Source organism: Tauraco erythrolophus, chromosome 4 (genome assembly GCF_009769465.1).
Source record: "Tauraco erythrolophus isolate bTauEry1 chromosome 4, bTauEry1.pri, whole genome shotgun sequence".
Taxonomy (NCBI): Eukaryota; Metazoa; Chordata; class Aves; order Musophagiformes; family Musophagidae; genus Tauraco; species Tauraco erythrolophus.
Window position 1 is genome coordinate 56,319,918 of NC_141468.1, and position 18,562 is coordinate 56,338,479.

Consider the following 18,562-nt stretch of genomic DNA (forward strand, 5'->3'; position numbering starts at 1 on the left):
TTTGTATTTTGATTTCTTATCCTGTGGTCTTTACTTTAATACACTTAAGTATCCAAATCTGTATCAGACAACTAAACATAACGTGAATATGCAAGGCATGCTTTCACCCTGCTTACTATACTACCTTGGTGAATAGGATGTGTTGGCTGTTGTGTTGCAGCTGCTTGTAGTGTTACCAAACTGACTAGGCAGCCAGGTTACAATGTGGCTATTGCTCAAATCAGTATTATTTCTATGGACATGGAATTCCATTAAAATATGCAAGATGTTCACCTTTCCCAAAGGACTGAATATGATACTCCTATAATGTGGCTGGCCATAGCAATCAGAACAATGTAACAGAAGAAATAAGTTTGTGCATTAAAACATCAGGATTAATGATTTTCAAATGTGTTGTTTCTTATATGGGTTGTTTTTAATGGTATATATTATATTTAGCCATATCCAGAAGATCCAGCAGTGTACAAACCACTCTCCCAGGAAGAGCTGCAAAGGATAAAAAATGAAAAGAAACAGAAACAAAATGAGAGGAAACAGAAGATATCAGAGAATCGCAAACATTTGGCCAGTGTACGGGTTGTACAGAAGAACCTCGTCTTTGTGGTAGGGCTATCTCAGCGCCTAGCAGATCCAGAGGTGAGCAGTTCACACTTGCAGATCTTGCTCTTAACTTACTGCTCAGGAACCATTGGAATACCCTTGTGCCCACCCTTGTCTGTCTCCCTAATGGATACAAAATGAAACAGCATTTAAAAGATTCAGTGCTGTTGAGGCCCCCTCTTCTTAAGGGAGCCTACTTAGCTTCCTCCTCCAAAATAATTTCAGTAAGTGTTTGTCTCTGCATTTTTAGAATTTTTTTAGGTACTCATTTTCCTGTGCTGGATCTGCTGTCACTATACAGCTGTCATGCACCAGCAATTCTAAAATGGGAGCTTGGTTGCATTATAAAGAACAAATATAAAGTGTAGCACAAACCTGTAGGGACAGAAGAAAAAGGCCAACGCTTGAAGTGTAGCTGGGAGGGTGCATAAGAATGATGTTTGTTGAGGGGGGGAAAAGAATTAGTGAGAGGAAGACCCAGGAAAGAGTTGGCTTGCTACTCTGCGTCATCAAAAAGAAGCTTTTCACTTGAGAAAACTGATTGTGTTTCAGATGTTTTATTTACTTCCATCACCCGTCAGCTGCAGGTGGCTAATGGAATTGGTGGTAATGATTAAAAGTGCTTTGAATTAGAATATGGAGGGAATGTACTACAGGATAAGATTGATGTCTTCGAAACTACTGTGCTAAGTTCAGTTCATCTGATCAGACTAAGTTGTCTGGAGAAATCTTAAATAGAAGCGACTGTTTCTGAGGACTCACAGAGTGTGAGCTACATCTTGGTAAACTGGGAGAGCGCAAATGTAAAAAGCTGCTTTTTAACCTCAGGTAAATCCACACGGAATACCTGAAGTGATTAGAAATGCATTTATTGGTGTAGTAAGGGGCAGGAAGGTTGTACTAGGTTTGTTGGTAGCAGTATTCTCACTGACATACCAGAAGATAACGTGTACTTACTGAGTATTGCGTATAGCACCAAGATCACTTGATTTCTAAGAAACCTAGTCTGAAAGAGAGAGATGAGCTGAAAAAAAGTGTTCAATATATTCGATTTAAATTTTCCACTTAAGCAGGCAAAAAACTCCTGCACAAATAAAGACGATTTAGAAGGGGAGATTGGCTGCTATGTGCTGTTTCTGGAAATAGATCTGTGGATCATAACGTAGTACAGGTGGATCCACTTCTGTTGACAGACTCTTGTGAAAATTGTGAAGACCATGCTGCTATATCTTATCAAAGAGTATAATTTGCAAGACACTTGAAGAAACTCTTCTGCTTTACTCAGGATTGTCAGTCTTCTCTGGAATGATGCCTGAGGGTGGGTGTAGGATCTTTCAAGAGGGCGTAGATCAAGAGAAGAGCAGTGAGAAGAGACCAGTGAGTGACTGGTTGTCTGTGCAGTGTGCCTTGTAGTTCTACATGATATTCCAAATGTGGTTAATGCTCTTAGATCTTGAAGACATTGATGCTCCCTTAAGAAGAGAGAGGAGGTGGTTAGTTATAGAAGTTCGTGGATCAGTATGGTTTAACTGTACTATCCAGAGTTAATATGAAGATGGAGCTGGGGAAACAAATCTTCCTTTTTAACCTCTCAAGTTATTGTCTAGAACTAGAAATACCCTTAGCTTATCTAGCTTCAGTCTGAGTAGACAGTACTTCTGCACCTCCTTCCATCACAGGGATAGAAAAAGAAGCCTTTTGGTACCAAGTGTGTCAGATATATTGCCAATTCCATTGGCACACAGGTAACTTATTCAACAGAGTTGCTTAATATGCTAGCGATGTTCCTGCTTTGCACACGATCCCTGAATGTTGTGTTAGCAATACTGATGCAGGGAAGGGCAAGACAGGAGTTGTTTTTTTTTAATTTTCTTCAGAGATACGATATTCACTCATTCATTTCAGCATGATATTGACTCTGAAAAGTTTTTTCTTGCCCCTGGGAAGTGTCATATGTTGTCTTCCTGTACTTGGTCTGATCTTCTGAAAACTTAAGGCTATCTTGAGCCAATTGGTTTACTCTCTTTCTGTCTGGAATGGGGCAAGTGAATCAGGATTCAGTGTTTTGTTCTTAGCAGTGAATGTATCTGAATGCAAGTTTAAGGTAGTTATTTATTTTAAAACTGGGATGAATGTGCTTTTTTATTTTTTCCTCAAAATATATAATAGACACAGAGGAATATTTCATGCTGAATGGGATGTATTTTGCCAGGGTAGAGTTTGGGTAATCTGAGTGCCTCATTGAAGTTCTTTACTGCAGTGACAACGTTGTCAGTATTGCAAATAACCATGTTTTACATTGGAAACCAAATCTACATCTATATGCTCTCTTCCTGTTTGTAGAAGAGGCCTGTTTTATATTAGTTAAAGGCTTTAGTTGCACAGTTACACAAAAGAATAAGTACAGCCCTGTATGAATTAATTTTCCAATATACCACTTAAACTTTCCTTTCTCGTAGGTTTTGAAACGACCAGAATATTTTGGGAAATTTGGTAAAATACACAAAGTTGTCATTAATAACAGCACATCATATGCAGGCTCACAGGTAAGGCAGAAACCTTTGTGATTTCTTTATTGCTTTAGAGGAAATACATGGGTGCAGAATTAATCTAGGGCTCCCTATTTCTGATTAAACAATAGGTAAAAGAAGTAAAAAGAAAAAAAAAATACAGCATTGCAAAAATCAAATTATCGTTAAGCTACTGAGGCATTGTCCAACCAGACTCTCAAAGTTGGATGCGAGATGCAATATAGAAAGATTAAAGACTGGGAGACAGGATGAGAACCTTCAAAGAAGCAGCAATGTGACATTTATTCACTAATGTGCATTTCAGGGATAAAATGTCTTGAATTATTTCTAGGACTTTCAAACAACATTTTGATGCATTTCTTTTTTCCCCCTGTTCTTTATGCATCATCTAAATTTTTATGAATTCTACCATTTTTGTCAGTTTTGCTGTTAAAAGCATCTAGCAGTGAATGTACCAGTTTATGAAGTGAGCTGCTAAAAAACAACTTAATGTTCAGATCTGTCTAAGGGGAGAAATATGTATATTAAATATGGTATGCTTTCTTTCTAGGGTCCAAGTGCCAGTGCATATGTAACCTACATCCGGTCAGAAGATGCTCTCAGAGCTATACAGTGTGTCAATAATGTGGTGGTAGATGGCAGAACACTTAAGGTGGTAATATTTTTACATTCTTACATATGTGTGCTAGGACACTAGTATCAGTGCATAGTATAAAGTTTTATTTGTATGGGCATGCTTGTGTTGATGAACAAAAATGTCTGTTTTATTGGGTATTGGGTTTTGACTGATATTCCTAGTATTCATTACAACACGGAAGTTCAGTGAGCTTCCAGCATGCAATCTTTTAGTGGGTTAGCAGGTAACTTCTTAAAACAAAAGTCTGAGACAAAGGAAGAGATGCACCACCTCCCCCTTCCCACAGGAGCTTTTTTTTGCTGTATAGCTTAATAGAATGGTGTGAAAACCTGATTATTCACTTTTACAGAGCATTTCTGTAGTCCAAACACCACACCTCTCAAAAGCGCCCTGGGAAATGCAAGTTTTTTCCTTTTGGTATCTGTGTAAATAGGTATTCAGGCTGACTTGGCCAAATTGGTGGCTATAGAAAATCATCTAGTTAATATTCATTTCCTGACCCTGCTACAAAACATTAACCAGTTTCATGTAATACAAACTCATAACTACTTCTTTGGCTGCTTATAATTATGAATGGAAATATTTACTGAGGCTTTATTTAGGTTGTATGAAAATAGAAATACATCCTAATTATCTAATCCTCAAGTACATAAATTTCTTACTCATGGACTTCTTAGTCCATCTGCATCAAAAAATGCATTATGATGGAACGCTAAATCTTGGGAGGGAATATTTTTTTTTACAAATACAGCTTTTTACTCATGCAGCAAAAGACATTCTTAACTTCCAGTACTTAAGTAATGAATTTTTTTTTCTTTCTTCAGGCATCATTAGGTACAACAAAGTATTGCAGTTATTTTCTAAAAAATATGCAGTGTCCAAAACCAGACTGCATGTATCTACATGAGCTGGGAGATGAAGCAGCTAGTTTCACAAAAGAAGAAATGCAGGTAAGTGTGGTGAATGGGAAACACATGAAATGTGACATGTATGTATTTTGTTGTATGTAATTCAGTCTAATATGTGTATAATATAGCCTTTTGCTGAATGTTATGGCAGAGATGAATTTTGAAATCCGAAAGGTGATTAACCAGTTGAATATTGGAAGTAAACAGTTATTTTTTTTCAGTACATGCTGCTTTTAAAGGCTGAAAAGTCCACTGCATGTTCATGAGTCAAAAAGATGGAGGTAAACTCCTAGCCAAAGAGTTCAAATCACCTTGAGTTAGCTACTTCCCCTTCGTTCATGCCAATGCAAGATAATGTGTTATTTTAAATCTCCATAAAAGAAATTAGTGAAGATCTGGGTTTTCCTGTAGGTGTTGTGTGTGTGGCCGGTTATTATGGCTTAACTATTGTACTGTGATTTGGCCGTGCTATCTGAATTCTGATATCCCTTTTAGCCTACGAAGGGTATAGAAACTGTTTGGGAATAAAACATTGAGGGTAACTGTAACAGAGGATAAATACTGATGTGGAGATTTTTTAATATCTCAACATAAAAGTGCTCATTATCTAGGATAGAAATGCAAGCAACTGGATAGCTTTACTTTCTCAAAGCTGGTAGATTCTGAGGTCTTTTGGATCTGAGTGTCTTTCTGTATGAGGTATGGTAAAGGTTTTGAACTCAATCTCAAGTATGCCAGCCTTGCATCCATGCTGTAATTTTTACATGTGGTCTGTCACAAAGCAGGTGGTCCCCATCTCTAGTACTAGCACAAATGTTGCACAAGTAGATTTTATTTTGTGTGTTAGGCTGATATAAGCCGGACAATTATTAAACTATTAAACGTTTTTCTACGAATTAGCAGTTATTTCTGAGGATTCCAGTTACATTTTCATAAATTAAAAAAATACCATGCTAGTTTAGGTAAATAGTCCCTGTAGTATATGTTTTGTCTCAGATAATGGCAATAGGAGGAAAAATTCAAGGAGAGCTTGCAAATCGGGCCACCTTCCCTGTTCATTTTTTCTGTATTTCTCCCACCACCTAGATCTGTTACGTTATACATGTTTGAGGGTATGTTCCTGTCTAGGCTTTTTAGATTTTTATAGAGCTGTCAGCCATGAATTTATTTAATCAATTTTGATAATGTCAACCCTGTAGTCTTTTGTGGCAGCAAGCCCCAGAAGTTCACCAGGTGTTTTGTAAAGTGCTTTCTTTTGCCTGTGTTAAACTAATCTCCAGTTAGTTTTGTCAAATGTCCCCTAGTCTTAGCATTGTAGAACTTGCTGAAAGCAAAACCCTTATTCACCTTATCCATTGCTCTTGAGATGTTGTAAAAAATGATATTACCTCTCAGCCTTCTCTCCACGTTACCCAGTTTCTGGGCTTTTATACTTCTTTGTAAAGCAGTTCCTCCCTTTCTGTGATAATTTTGGTTGCCCTTCTCTGTACCTTCTGTGTCCTCCTTGAGATGCAGAAGTCAGCTGCATCATACTCATGATGTGGGGAAGCAAAGTTTAATATAGCAGTCATGAATGTTTTGTGTGTAGTGTGGTGTGTGGGGTTTTTTGTTGTTGTTTGGTTTGGTTTTGTTCGTGGTGTTTTTTTTTTTAAGTGCCCTTTCTAATGTTGCCTAGCATGTTTTTCATGTTTGGCTGCCAGTGCATCATCAACTAACAATTTCAGAGATCTGTTGGCAGTAACCTCGGTATGTCTTCTCTGATCTGTAACAGCCAGTTCACAGATCAATAGAGTGTTAGTACGGTTTAGGCTACCTTTCCCTTGGTGCATTACTTGATAACGTCTCTGAAGCTTATTCGCCACCTTTTTTTGCCTGTTTGCTGAGTTCTCTGGCAAAGAGCTTGGTATTGTCAGCAAAGAACTTGCTCTTCACTCCTTTCTCATGCGTGCCGTTGCATAAAACTGATGCCAGTCATCAGTTCTCATTGCTTGCTTCTGCACCCTAAAATAGTGACCAGGAAGTCTTACCTTTGCCTTTCTATCTTTGAACAAGCTTCAATCCACACAAGAACATTCTGTCACAGGGCAGCTTTGTAAATAACTTCTGGTGTGAAACCTTATCAAACGCTTTTTCGAAAATTTTGCGAATCTTCTTTATTTATGTTTATTGACACTATCATAAAATTGCATCATTAGTTACGTCGGATTCCCCTTTATAGAAGATGTTCAGATTTGTTCCCAGGAGATTGTTTTTATCAATGAACTTGTATCTTCTCTTGTGTTGTTTTTTTTTTAAGATATACTTTATAATCTGAGGAGGGATGGAGGTTGAATTTAGCAGTCCGTAGTTCACAGGATTTTTTTTCTATAGCCCTTTTTGTAGAAGGCAATGGCAATCTGTCAGTCGTCTGGCCTAACTGCCAGTTAAAACTGATAGACTACATACCTTGGCTAGGAATTCAATTTCACATATGACTTCCTTCAGAAGTCTTGAGTGGATAATACTTGATCTTGGTAGCTTAAATCAATCTTTCCATTCCTTGTTACATTCCTTTAAACTTTCTTCTTGGTTTCATATTGCTTTCTTGGAAATCACTGGAAATTGCACAGCTATTCAAAAGTACCTTGTACTTTCAGTGTACCAGCTTTCTGGGGTTTGGGTTAGTGTCAATGAATTTACAGGTCCATTTAATGACATTGAATGTTCATTGTCACAGACTTTGATTCTCTATTTAAAAAAAAAATAAAATTGTCAATGGATGAACTTACATTCTAGGTTCAGTAATTGTCAATACTGAGTTAGTAATATCACAACATTTAGCTCTATTAACAAACTGAAAAGAACTGTTAAAACTCCGGGAAGTCTCTGAAAGTGAAGTTGGGAATTTAGGTGACGTAGGTTGGAGATGCTAAGTTTGGTCTCTGGTTTGCCTGTTATAAATAAAGCACGATTTCCGCAAGCTTTCTTGGTTTTTTTCTTACATTTATGTGACAAGTAATTGAGGTTAGGACTGGCCTGATGTTCCTGGCCATGACATTCAGTCTTTTGCTACTGAAGTCTTAAGCAAGATAAGATATCCAGGGAGGTTTCTTCTTAGTCAGCTGCTTAATGTTTGCAGTGCAGATCTGTGCATCTGAGCTGGTTGCTTGTATTGTATTTGTAGTGGATGGTGCAAGAAGCATTCCCAGCAAGCAGTATATCTCAAAGTTTGCATTTAGGTGAACCACACTTTTTTTGACTGTAGGTAGTAGCTTGGATGTAGACACTGACAAAATTTAGTACGATGATCCATACATCAGACGTTTCAATGTCCTTTTTTGAGGATTGTGTAAGTTGATTAAATAGAGAAAGATACATTCAGAATCAGCCAGTAATAGAGAACTGGAGAATTAAGTAGCAAAAACTGGAGATATTTGTAGCATTTGAATGACTTGGAGTATTCAAATGTCGTCTGCAGTTGCCCTTCTAAAGGAGTCCATAAGGAAATTTAGTTCCTCAGCAGTACTGTTTTTTGAATTTTGTCAAATATTCATGCTAATTTTTTTTTAAAGCAAGTGATAGGGTTTTTTTGTAATATTTTTCTAGCAGAACATCCATGTTGTCGGTGCATCAGTTCCATTCCTGTTGCAACAAAATATTTATAAAGGGAATGAATTTAGTAATGTACAAATATTAATATTTTAGAGGTACAAGTAGTGTGAGAGCTTTTAAATCATACTGAAGATATGATAGGTAATAGCATACATATTCCAGACTTAAGATTCCGAAGGCCTGACTATAAATCTCGGCACTTGTTTCCTTTGCTAAAGGACATCTCTTAGTATCTGGAAACTAGATAAAAGCTTTTGACAACTTCAAATTCACTATCCTATTTTGCCTCTTGATTCAACTCATTAGAATACTTAACTTGCAAATACTAGTTCTTAGGTTGGAGTAGTATAACAAGCTACAAAAAATGTGAATGCTTATCTAGAATTTGTTTCAGATGTCACTTTAAATGTTGGGGGAGGTGGATTTTGCTGATTTTGTTTTAAATATTTAGCCACAGAATGTTATAGATAAGCTAGACTGAAAAATATTCTCTTCCTTCACTTATCAGATTAAATATTTTGGAGTTGGATTTGACCTCCTCAATTTCTGAAAGCAAGAAATTGTCCTCAATTAATTCAATTAGTTAAAACAATATTTCAATTTTTCAGTTATTAAAAAGAATGATTTATCAGTTATTGCTCAGAATATACTCCTTGTCAGATGATAGTTAACACTCAGACCACCTCAGCTGTTTTTATTAAACTGTTATAAAATGGCTTCCATTTTGGAACTTTTGATTTAAGAGAGAGACTCTTTGCTGCTTCCCATCTTCTGAAAAGCTTAGTATGGTTGATTATGTCAAATGCAGATTGACTTGGAGATTTAGCTGTTTGTGATTTAAGAGGTAGATTCTGTTTTAGAAGTCTTCAATAAAATTATAAATGGGTAAATACATCCAAGTGATTTCTAGGCAAGCTGTAGATTCATTGAGATCATGTCTGTGCTGAGATTGAGAAGCACTGTTCTGAGTTTGTCAAGAGTGACCTGTTAAATTGTTAAAGCCCAATCACTAAGCTTTGGGACATACACATGTACATTTTTAGTATCAATCAATATTAAACCAGTATTCATTCATTGTGCGTTTCTCTTTCCTTAGGCGGGTAAGCACCAGGAATATGAACAGAAACTACTGCAAGAATTATACAAATTAAATCCCAACTTTCTCCAGTTATCTACGGGTACAGTTGACAAGAACAAGAACAAAGTGACAGCACTGCAGAGGTATGATGTGTAAGTACTGATGCTGGACCGCCTGGCTCTGCTTTCTTTCTGGTTATTCCCAAAGAAAACTTTCTTATTCCTATTGCATCCTCTAAGTTGCCTGCTGTTTTTAGTGGCTGTTATATGATAAACTTGATAAACTCTGCTACCAGTTTTCTCTGTACAGAGACATTTGCACTGCTTTATGCTAATACAAAGTGAGTGTGAGTCTTACTTAGTAAAGAAATGTTTTTCTGCTGTGTGCATTTGGATCACTAGTACAGAATGAGGTACTCTTATTCTGAAAAAAGTCTGTATATTTTATATTTGCATAAACACATAATATTTATTAAAGACCAGCTGTCAGCTTTCTTGGTACAGTGTCATGATGAATGCAGTCTGTACTCTCACAGCTGAGACACTTTGTAGTCTTGATGTGTGTTTTATTGTGTTTTTTACATAGTGATTTATAGTGAAGTCCTTACATGAGGTATAAGGACCTTGGAAATTGAAAGTAAAATCTTTCTTTTGTGTGAGTAAGAATTCATGTTATGTGAATAAAAGATTTCTTGCTTTCATCTAGTAAACTTAAATGTTATATTTTTCGCTACATTGTAATTGCTGATATCACTTATTACTGCTTGTTAAAATAATATTCTGTTGAAGTAGTTTGTTCAGTAAGTTATGAAAAGCTTTCTGTCCATATGAATACATAGTGATAAAAAGATAAATGAAAGCCTAAGATCATCTGTCCTTATCCACTCAAATGTCACATTGCAAGTAAAGAAATAAAAACTGTTAACAACTTCCTCCATCCTTTTTGTAGGATTTTCATAACGAGATGAGCCGAGTGGAATGTAAAAGTTACATGGCACCTCGTATGCACCTTGGCCTTGTAATCAGTGTTTGTGTTTTGTGCCAGCTTATCCAGTACTGAATTTTTCAGAAAGACAATAATTTGACACTGGCAGCATCACTGCATAACAGTTTAAGCAAGAAAGTGGCTGCTGTATCTAAAATATTGCCAATGTAGCTTGAATAAGCAGAATATAGTTCTGAGAACTGGTATCCCAGCTCGTGTCCTGAGATTATTTTCTTTTACTTCTAGAGGAAGTGTCATGTGCTCTGACTGCAAGTAGTCCAGACCTCCAATTGGATTTTTTCTTAAGGATTGTGCCACTTCTTATTTCTTGGGCACTGGTTCAGTATTGACTAGGAAGGTGGAGTGCAGTGGTAAAGCAAGTACACCATTTCATGAATTTGAGTATTGATTTATTTTATGTTTAAGTCCGAACTAATCTTAATTTGAAACCTGATTAGATCCCAGCAAAGCAAATTATACCAGTGAGGAAAGACTGCTCTATCTGAAACGGCAATGCACTTTTAAGCCTTCAGAAGGCACTTATGAATTGGAGCTTGGCCAGTCTGTGATGCTAACATTTTGGCACTTGTGGAAAAAGTGGCAAGTTACTCTAAAGGCAACAAGGGGTCTGGAGTTAATTTCTCTTGTCAGCTGAACAGCATCATCACAACACAGACTCTGTTCTTTGCTAACAGCTAGGCACCACCTTTTGTGTTGAAAAGTGAGTTTCTTCTTGCAGCTGAGATTTTGAAATGTTTCTTCAAGTCCCATCTCATCAGTACAAAACGTAGCTGATGAGCTAGTGAATGTGTGTTGTTGTTCTTCACGGCTTTCCACCCAGTCGGATTTGTGGTTTTGTCTTGATTCATTGATAAAAAAATTAATATTTCTGGCAGTTTGTTAGAGCCTCTGACAGTTTTGTGGTGGTTCTTGTGTTTCCAGGGTGCAAGATTTCTGTTTCAACAGAAGCTGAATTCTATATAGTAGATATTTAGTTATAAATAACCAGTAGTAGAAAACAGTTTCTTAAACTGTGCATAATGCTTTTTCACAATTGTGTTCTAATTTGAAAGGTCCTACTTGCAGAACCTCTTTTCTTGCTGCTGAACGCAAATGTTAAAATCCTCCAGTGCCACTTTGTGTACTCATCTCTTAGTATGTCACTTGATAGTTACGGTGACTGCATTCTCTTACAATTAGACGTATATTCCACATTTAAAATGGATCAAGCACTTTTCCTACTGACTTTTTCCTAAAGAACAGAAATGAAGGCTTTCTTATGCTACAAGTGGAAACACTTGTTAAGCACTTGCTGGTCTTTTAGAGAACAGCCCTTTAGAAATATGCAGCTTTGAACTTAAACAAACAAACAAACAAAAACTCACCAACAAACCAAAAAAACCCACACTCAAAAAACCCCACCCCAAAACATGAAACAGTTCCTTTCTCTTTACCTTTCTCTTTGGATGCAAAACTGACTTTAACTGTGAGGTTTTAAGGTTAGTTTTAGTGTAGAGATGGCTTTGCATTGCGGCAGATATAAATTTGGTATTTAATCTGTTAGTGGGTTGAAAGTTTTCTTATATCTAGATTACAACTCATTTTTGTAAGGATGAGAATATTGACTGAAATTGTGCTGCTGATGGTGTATCTCTGTTCCTAGATGTTCAGTATCTGATCAGCTCGTTATCTCTAACATTTTAAATGAGGTATATGAGAAAAGGTGGAGGTAGAATAGCAAATCTTAAAGTACTAACTGAGATTTGAGGGTAGCTAGTAATAACAATTTTATCTGAATAGAGGTAGGAACACTTGTGTTGCTATCAGCAGCTATAGGAATTTCCAGATTCTGACTGTGAATTTACTAGTTTGACCTAGAGATGTAGAGTAAATGTTGGACTGTGTAATAAAAACATGTTAAGGGGGACATCAGGAGCAGCATGTGTATTTAAAACAATGTTTTTTGAAAGCTTCTTCCTTACAAAAACAGCACTTGGACACTAAGAACGGCATCCTGATTGAAGCAAATGAAAAGCTAAAGTTAATATAAAAACTGGAGAGCACAAAGGCAGATCTTTTGTAGTAAGATTGTAGGCTTAGCAGGTGACACTGTATTTGAATGCATTCAGTTATAGATGATATTCCAGCTTGCTTCAACTTGTATAAAATGTAACTATTTTCAGCAAAAACTTGGGCTTTGCGTCCTCTCTTGAACTTCTCAGACCTAATATGTACTCCGAAATTAAATTTAATGTTACTTTATAAAAGGGAAGCAATTATGGCTTTAAACTAGAAATGAAGGGAGCAGTAACTTGAATGAACAGTGTGTTGGTCTGACTGGTCTCATGGTCTGTTAGTGAAGCTGTGGACTCTTGTGTAGGCGTGACACAAACTTCATCTGTCGGGGCCAGGCATGATAGGGCCTGGAATATAAAGCGTGGATTAAAAAAAGTGATTTAGTTCATGATTTACAGAACTTAAAAATACTTATGGGATAAAACAAATAATTCTAAATGAGATGTGTGTACGTCTGGATACTTGAAGCTGTCGATGGATTTTTATTTGTGGCTTCCTGCCCCCCTCTCCCCGCAAATGGACAAGTTTGGACTTCAGCACTGCAGAGCAGCTATCTAGTCAGTGAAGAAAACAGAATTCCCCCCAGTTTTCTCTCTCCCCTCCCTACCCCACTAATTCTTTTTTAAGTCGTCACCATTTAAAATCTGAGAAATAATATCCAGATAAATCTATTCTTATGGATTGTCTGGCACACGGATTCATTTCCCAGTGCTTACAATTTTTAAGAACACTTCTTCATAACTTGAACTCTTTTTCTTTTTTTTTTTTCCACTCTTGCCTTTTTCCAGACCCAACAGTAATAACAAAGATGCCTGGCCATCATTACAGAGTTCAAGTAATCAGCCAACGGTTTAACAATGGAACACAGGAAAACGCCTCCTATATTAGAAAATGGCACAGACCCAGAACACATGACTCCAGATGGTGCAGACTCAGATTTCGGGTAATTGTGCTGCCTTTTATACTTCAGATAGCTTACTTTCTCTCTCACTGATTGGTGTGGAGGGAATGATTCTCCAGTCTCTCTCTTTTGGTTGGAGAACTGGATTCAAATCCTGATCAGGTCACAAAAAGCTGGGCTTAGCCTAAGCCCATGTCAAAAAGACTGATTGGCAGATTCTGCAGGAGAACCCTAATGTGAAGTTAGTAAGTGATGGTACAGGTAAGGGCTGAGGGGAACTAAATAACTGCTGGATCAACAGCTTATACAGCATGCATGGTCCCAGCCAGAGCTGAGCCCTTCATTTCTATACAGAAGCTTCCACAAAAGTAACATGCTAGTTGCTATACATGAGGAGGCTTGTCACTTGGAAAAGCTTCAACAGAAGGAAGCTAAATGTTAGGGCTGAATATCCGTCATCTCTTTACAGTGGTGTGTTCCAGAAACACAACTGCAGAGGTAAGGGTTCCGTGATTATCACTCCGTAGCAGGAACAGGGCAGCAGATTCAGCTGTGGCTTCTTTGTGCAGAGGAAGCAATTCATCTGCTTGCAGTAACTTCCTTATTGCTAACCAACATTTTTCCTTCTTTTGATGCCCTCCTTGAATAGAACTTATGTCTTCTTCCATCATAAGCATCACTTGTCGTTTCAATGGTAGTCTGTAGTCATGCTGGTTTGTTTTTTATGGACCCCATTAGGTAATATCGGTTGGGCTCATTCAGAGGTTGCATGGACAAATAACAAGATACTGTAGTATTTCAAGAAGTGGCATTGCCAATCAGGTAGCTGGTCTTCGTTTTAAATCAATAATGGACCAACGCATTAACATCGTGAGTGCTGTTGAAGTGCTACCTTCTTGTTAGGCTTAATAGCAGTCCTGTTGAGGTGTGATCAGAGATCCTATCATTGTCTCTCAGTAGTGACATGCAGCTTCCTTCTTTTCTGAAAATAAGGTATTAAATGTAGGTAAAGATATTATAGCCAATAGATAATGAATCTTGTTCATTCTTGAGGACAGGAAGTGTGTCTTAAAATGAAAGTCTCCTTAGGCAAGTTCAAGTAAATAATTAAATAAACATTTTCAGCACTTAGATTGACATTAAAAGTTGTCTTACACATAGCTTTTGAAACTGCAGCATTTTGTGACTTTGTGTCAGCAGCTTTGGGAAAAGAATTTGGCTGGAATATCAGTACTACAATCAGAATGATTGTGTAGTGAAAAGCCTACAGCGAACTTTTGTGTTATAGGTATTAGGAAATTACTAACCAAAGGCAGCTGGTTCCAAATGGAATAACTTTATTCATGCTGTTCGACCGCTGAGTAGAAAGTATGTGTAAATCTTCAGTAGGGTGATGCTTGTTTGCAAATATATTCCTTTGATTTTCCTTTTACAGTCATAAATACTTCAGTTTAAGTTTTCTTTTTTAGATACTGACTCAGTGTCCTTTTGCACAAAAATGGTTTTTATATATGGATTACTCTTACACAGTTTCTTTAGAATGGAGAAGAATTAATTCTGCTGGGTTTTGACTCTAATTTAATTATTCTAGGATCAGGAGAACAAATATGGGGGGAAGCAATCTTAGGAATTTTTGATCTTGATATGTAGGTCTACACAATATTTAAAATTTGCAGCAGCAAGAGGTGTTTGAAAACAAGGTGTAGCTAGAATCTGGAGTCTGCACCCAGTTAAAGTAGTTACTATATATTCGTTAAAATAGTTACTATGTGTATTAATTTGTCTTGTGCTAACATATCATACCTGTAATTTGACTTGTATCACATTCTGACCTCTTAATGGAACTGAAATTCATGTTGTTCTGATCCTTGTTTGTAGGACTGGTGTTTGGGCTATGCAGCCCGATGCTTGTTCATCTTCTCTCATGGGTAGATAAAAATGAAAGTACCTTGAAGTTATAATCTGAACTTGAATTAATACTGTTTCATTAGTGTGGTATTTAGGATAATTAAGGCAACTCACAGATGCTGGTCAGAATCTTGAATCCTGAGAAGTGCCATTTCAGCTGAGTCATGTTAGTTCCCAGTGAATAGCTTTCTGAGGATATTTTCTGCTGTGTCTTATCTTTTATTCTCTACATTTGTTGGCAGTTTTTTATGCTCTGTCTTTTCCTGCATTTTACCCTTCTGTCATCTCAAACTCAACTTTCTTACCTTAGAACTAATTTCTGCTAGCTCAATCTTGAAGGCTGGTGAGAAGCTTAACTTGCCACTGGGACTAAATAGTTAATTTAATTTTCTATCTCTCCCCAGATTTTTCCAGGACTTGTATGGGAACCGATAGGTTAGGTATTTGGAAAACAAATCTATCCGCAGGTTTCTCTTGAGTAGTAGCCTAGATGAAACTAACCACTATGAAATACCGCCACAGTACAAGAATTCTGGTTTTGTGGATGGTGTAAAGTTACTATTAACATGTTTAAAACTTTCCTTTGTTCCTTGACAGGGCAATCAACAAGCTGAGTGGAGACTGGTGGGAAGTAGTATTACAGGATATGGCAAATGATTGAAATAGTTATGGTTAAAAAAAATAACAGTCTCATAAATACTAAGCGGACTTTTTCTGTCTTAATGCCTCCTAATTAATTTCACTTTGTCTTTATTTCAAGGCTTTTCTTCCACTACAAAAGCAAATGTGGATTTTTCCCCTTAAATACTTGAGTGTCTTATTGTCTCTTTTCCCTTCCCACTTTTTGCAGCCCTATCGACAAACCTTCGGATTCCCTCAGTATAGGAAATGGTGACAGCTCTCAGCAGGTAAGACAATAAATATAAATGCTGTGAAAGTAAGAGTTGAGTTTGAGGGTTTGGTGCAATTTGTAGTTGGAGAAGCAGATACTTTCTGAAGTTTATCATAGTTTTAAACAAACTAAAAAATGCTGCTGCTAAATTGATTTTTGTTCACCTGTACTGAGCTATATAGTAACTAAGCTAATTGCAGACAAAAGTTTTGAGGAAATTTTTCAACGCTATTAGTGAAGAATACTTTCTATAGAAACGCTCATGCGCTAATTGTTTCTCTTCCTCTCTTGCTTGTAGATAACAAACAGTGACACACCTTCACCACCGCCTGGTTTAACAAAACCCAATCCAGTTATACCCATCAGTTCATCTAATCACAGTGCACGGTCTCCTTTTGAAGGGGCTGTAACAGAATCACAGTCACTCTTCTCTGACAACTTTCGGCACCCTAACCCCATCCCTAGTGGGCTTCCTCCATTCCCAGCTCTCCACAGACTTCAAATGACTGGCCCACAGCACCAGAACCACAGAGCCTCTTCACATCAGGTATGTACACACGGTTACATGGCTGAGTATTGCTTGCTTCTGCAACTAATGTCTGTGTAGAACTGTGTAGAACTAAAATTCTAGAACTTGCTCCATACTGTTTTTTACTCCTTTATGAATGATTAAAATTTGTCACTTAACTACAAATGAATTGCACTGACATAAGGGTTTATTCTAAAAGAAGCTTTACAGAGTTTTCCAGCTGTGTGGCTAAATTATCAGAGTGCTTATTTTAGTTTTTCTTAGCCATGTGCCTGTCTACTAATAAGATGTGACATGTATGCTTAATATTTAATGTTACAGGTTTTTATTGAGTGGGGAAAATACGTGGTGTCAGTATATGTTGGTGTAATAATCTGTTATAATCTATAATTTGAAAATCAGAAGCTGTGCAGTGGAATTCAGAATTTTCTTTAGCATCCTGCATAGTTACCTGGAGATGCCTAATCTTTCTGAAGTGAGATTATACATTCAGAAAGGACGAAAAATATGGTTGATTACATCAACTGAAAGATACTTGTATTTTCCAGGTACTTCATAGAATGAAAACTTGTTTTAGGTGCGTTTGTATAGTCTTGGGAATGGTTAACAGTATTTAAGGGCGTATTTCAGCATTTAAAATTATAAATTGAGCGAGTTGTTAGAAAATTAAGGAAGCATATCAGTAATAAACATAATGTAAATGATCTTTAGAATGCGGTTTACTTAGTGACTAGTCTTTTGATGTTTATTGGACTTCTGGATGTCCTAATCCTGTTTGTAAACATACTTATTACCAAGACTTGTGGCTAAGGTACTATATGCACCAATTTGTGAGGATTAAGCAGCAGAGAGACACAACTTCTAGGTAGTAGACGTTTTGGTTAGTTTCGTATTACTGTAAAAATCTATGGTTGTTATTTAAAGAGAATACAAATAACAAGTTTTGTCTGTCTGGCAACTGTTTTTATTTATTGCATGGATTTTAGAGTAAAAATAGAAGTGTAGATTCTTTTCTGAGACAGGATACCGAGTTTGATTTTAACTACTTGAAGCAGACCAGGTTCCCTACCAGCAGAGGGAGTTAATGTTGTGAGTCATACTACTTTGCACTCATCCACTTGTATTAGCACAGTTTTGAGGAAAAATATGGTGAAACTAGACCCAGCATTCACTGAACCTGAATAAGAAACCTAAACAGTATAAACAAGTAGTAATTGAAAATGCAGGGAAATTCTGATAGGCCTTTTTTGCAACGCTGCCTCAAATATTTAACAGTATCTTGTAGTGCAGCTCCTTATTTCCTTTTGTTTTATCAAGTTGTCTGCTCAAGACTTTGGCTTGTTTTGCTTCATAAGGGGCAGACAGTAGGGTTTGTCTTTGACGTTTTTTTAACTTACCGCTCCCCTTAAGTAGAAATCTGTGACAGTTCGATCTGAAAATGGCATCTAAACTGTGACTAAGGTGTCTTTGGGGAATGTATAAAGTAGTGTTATATGAAAGATAACTAGCAATATAGATTCAGATTCACTGAGGCTGAAATTTTATATGGGTAAACACTAATTTTTGTTCTAAATTCCATTCCCCTCCGACAGAAACTATACCAGTATCCTCCTCCACAACTGGCAAGCGGCTTTTGGGTTTGTTCCTCCAAACAGCAAGAGGACGACTTAGGGTTTGACCCCTTTGACATCACCCGCAAAGCCTTAGCAGACCTGATTGAGAAGGAACTGTCAGTTCAAGACCAACCTTCCCTCTCGCCCACAATCTCTCAGAACCCTACCCCACACACTACAACTGCCAAAGGGCCGGGCTCTGGATTCCTGCATCCTGCTGCACCCACAAATGCCAACTCTCTCAGTAGCACCTTTCCAGTTATGCCACAGAGGTTCCCACAGTTTCAACAGCATCGAGCAGTTTACAACTCCTT

At 37.2% G+C, this 18,562-nt stretch overlaps 1 protein-coding gene across 1 annotated transcript in view; it reads left to right on the forward strand.

Moving 5' to 3' along the window:
- Positions 1 to 18,562, forward strand: part of CNOT4 (CCR4-NOT transcription complex subunit 4) — an 82,184-nt gene that overhangs the window by 44,674 nt on the left and 18,948 nt on the right. The window contains 13 exon segments of the mRNA XM_086610968.1: positions 439 to 636; positions 3,060 to 3,146; positions 3,682 to 3,783; positions 4,593 to 4,718; positions 9,364 to 9,488; positions 13,194 to 13,240; positions 13,243 to 13,348; positions 16,065 to 16,122; positions 16,405 to 16,588; positions 16,591 to 16,653; positions 18,228 to 18,251; positions 18,254 to 18,274; positions 18,277 to 18,561. Of these exon segments, the coding sequence (XP_086467094.1) occupies positions 439 to 636; positions 3,060 to 3,146; positions 3,682 to 3,783; positions 4,593 to 4,718; positions 9,364 to 9,488; positions 13,194 to 13,240; positions 13,243 to 13,348; positions 16,065 to 16,122; positions 16,405 to 16,588; positions 16,591 to 16,653; positions 18,228 to 18,251; positions 18,254 to 18,274; positions 18,277 to 18,561 (1,426 nt within the window).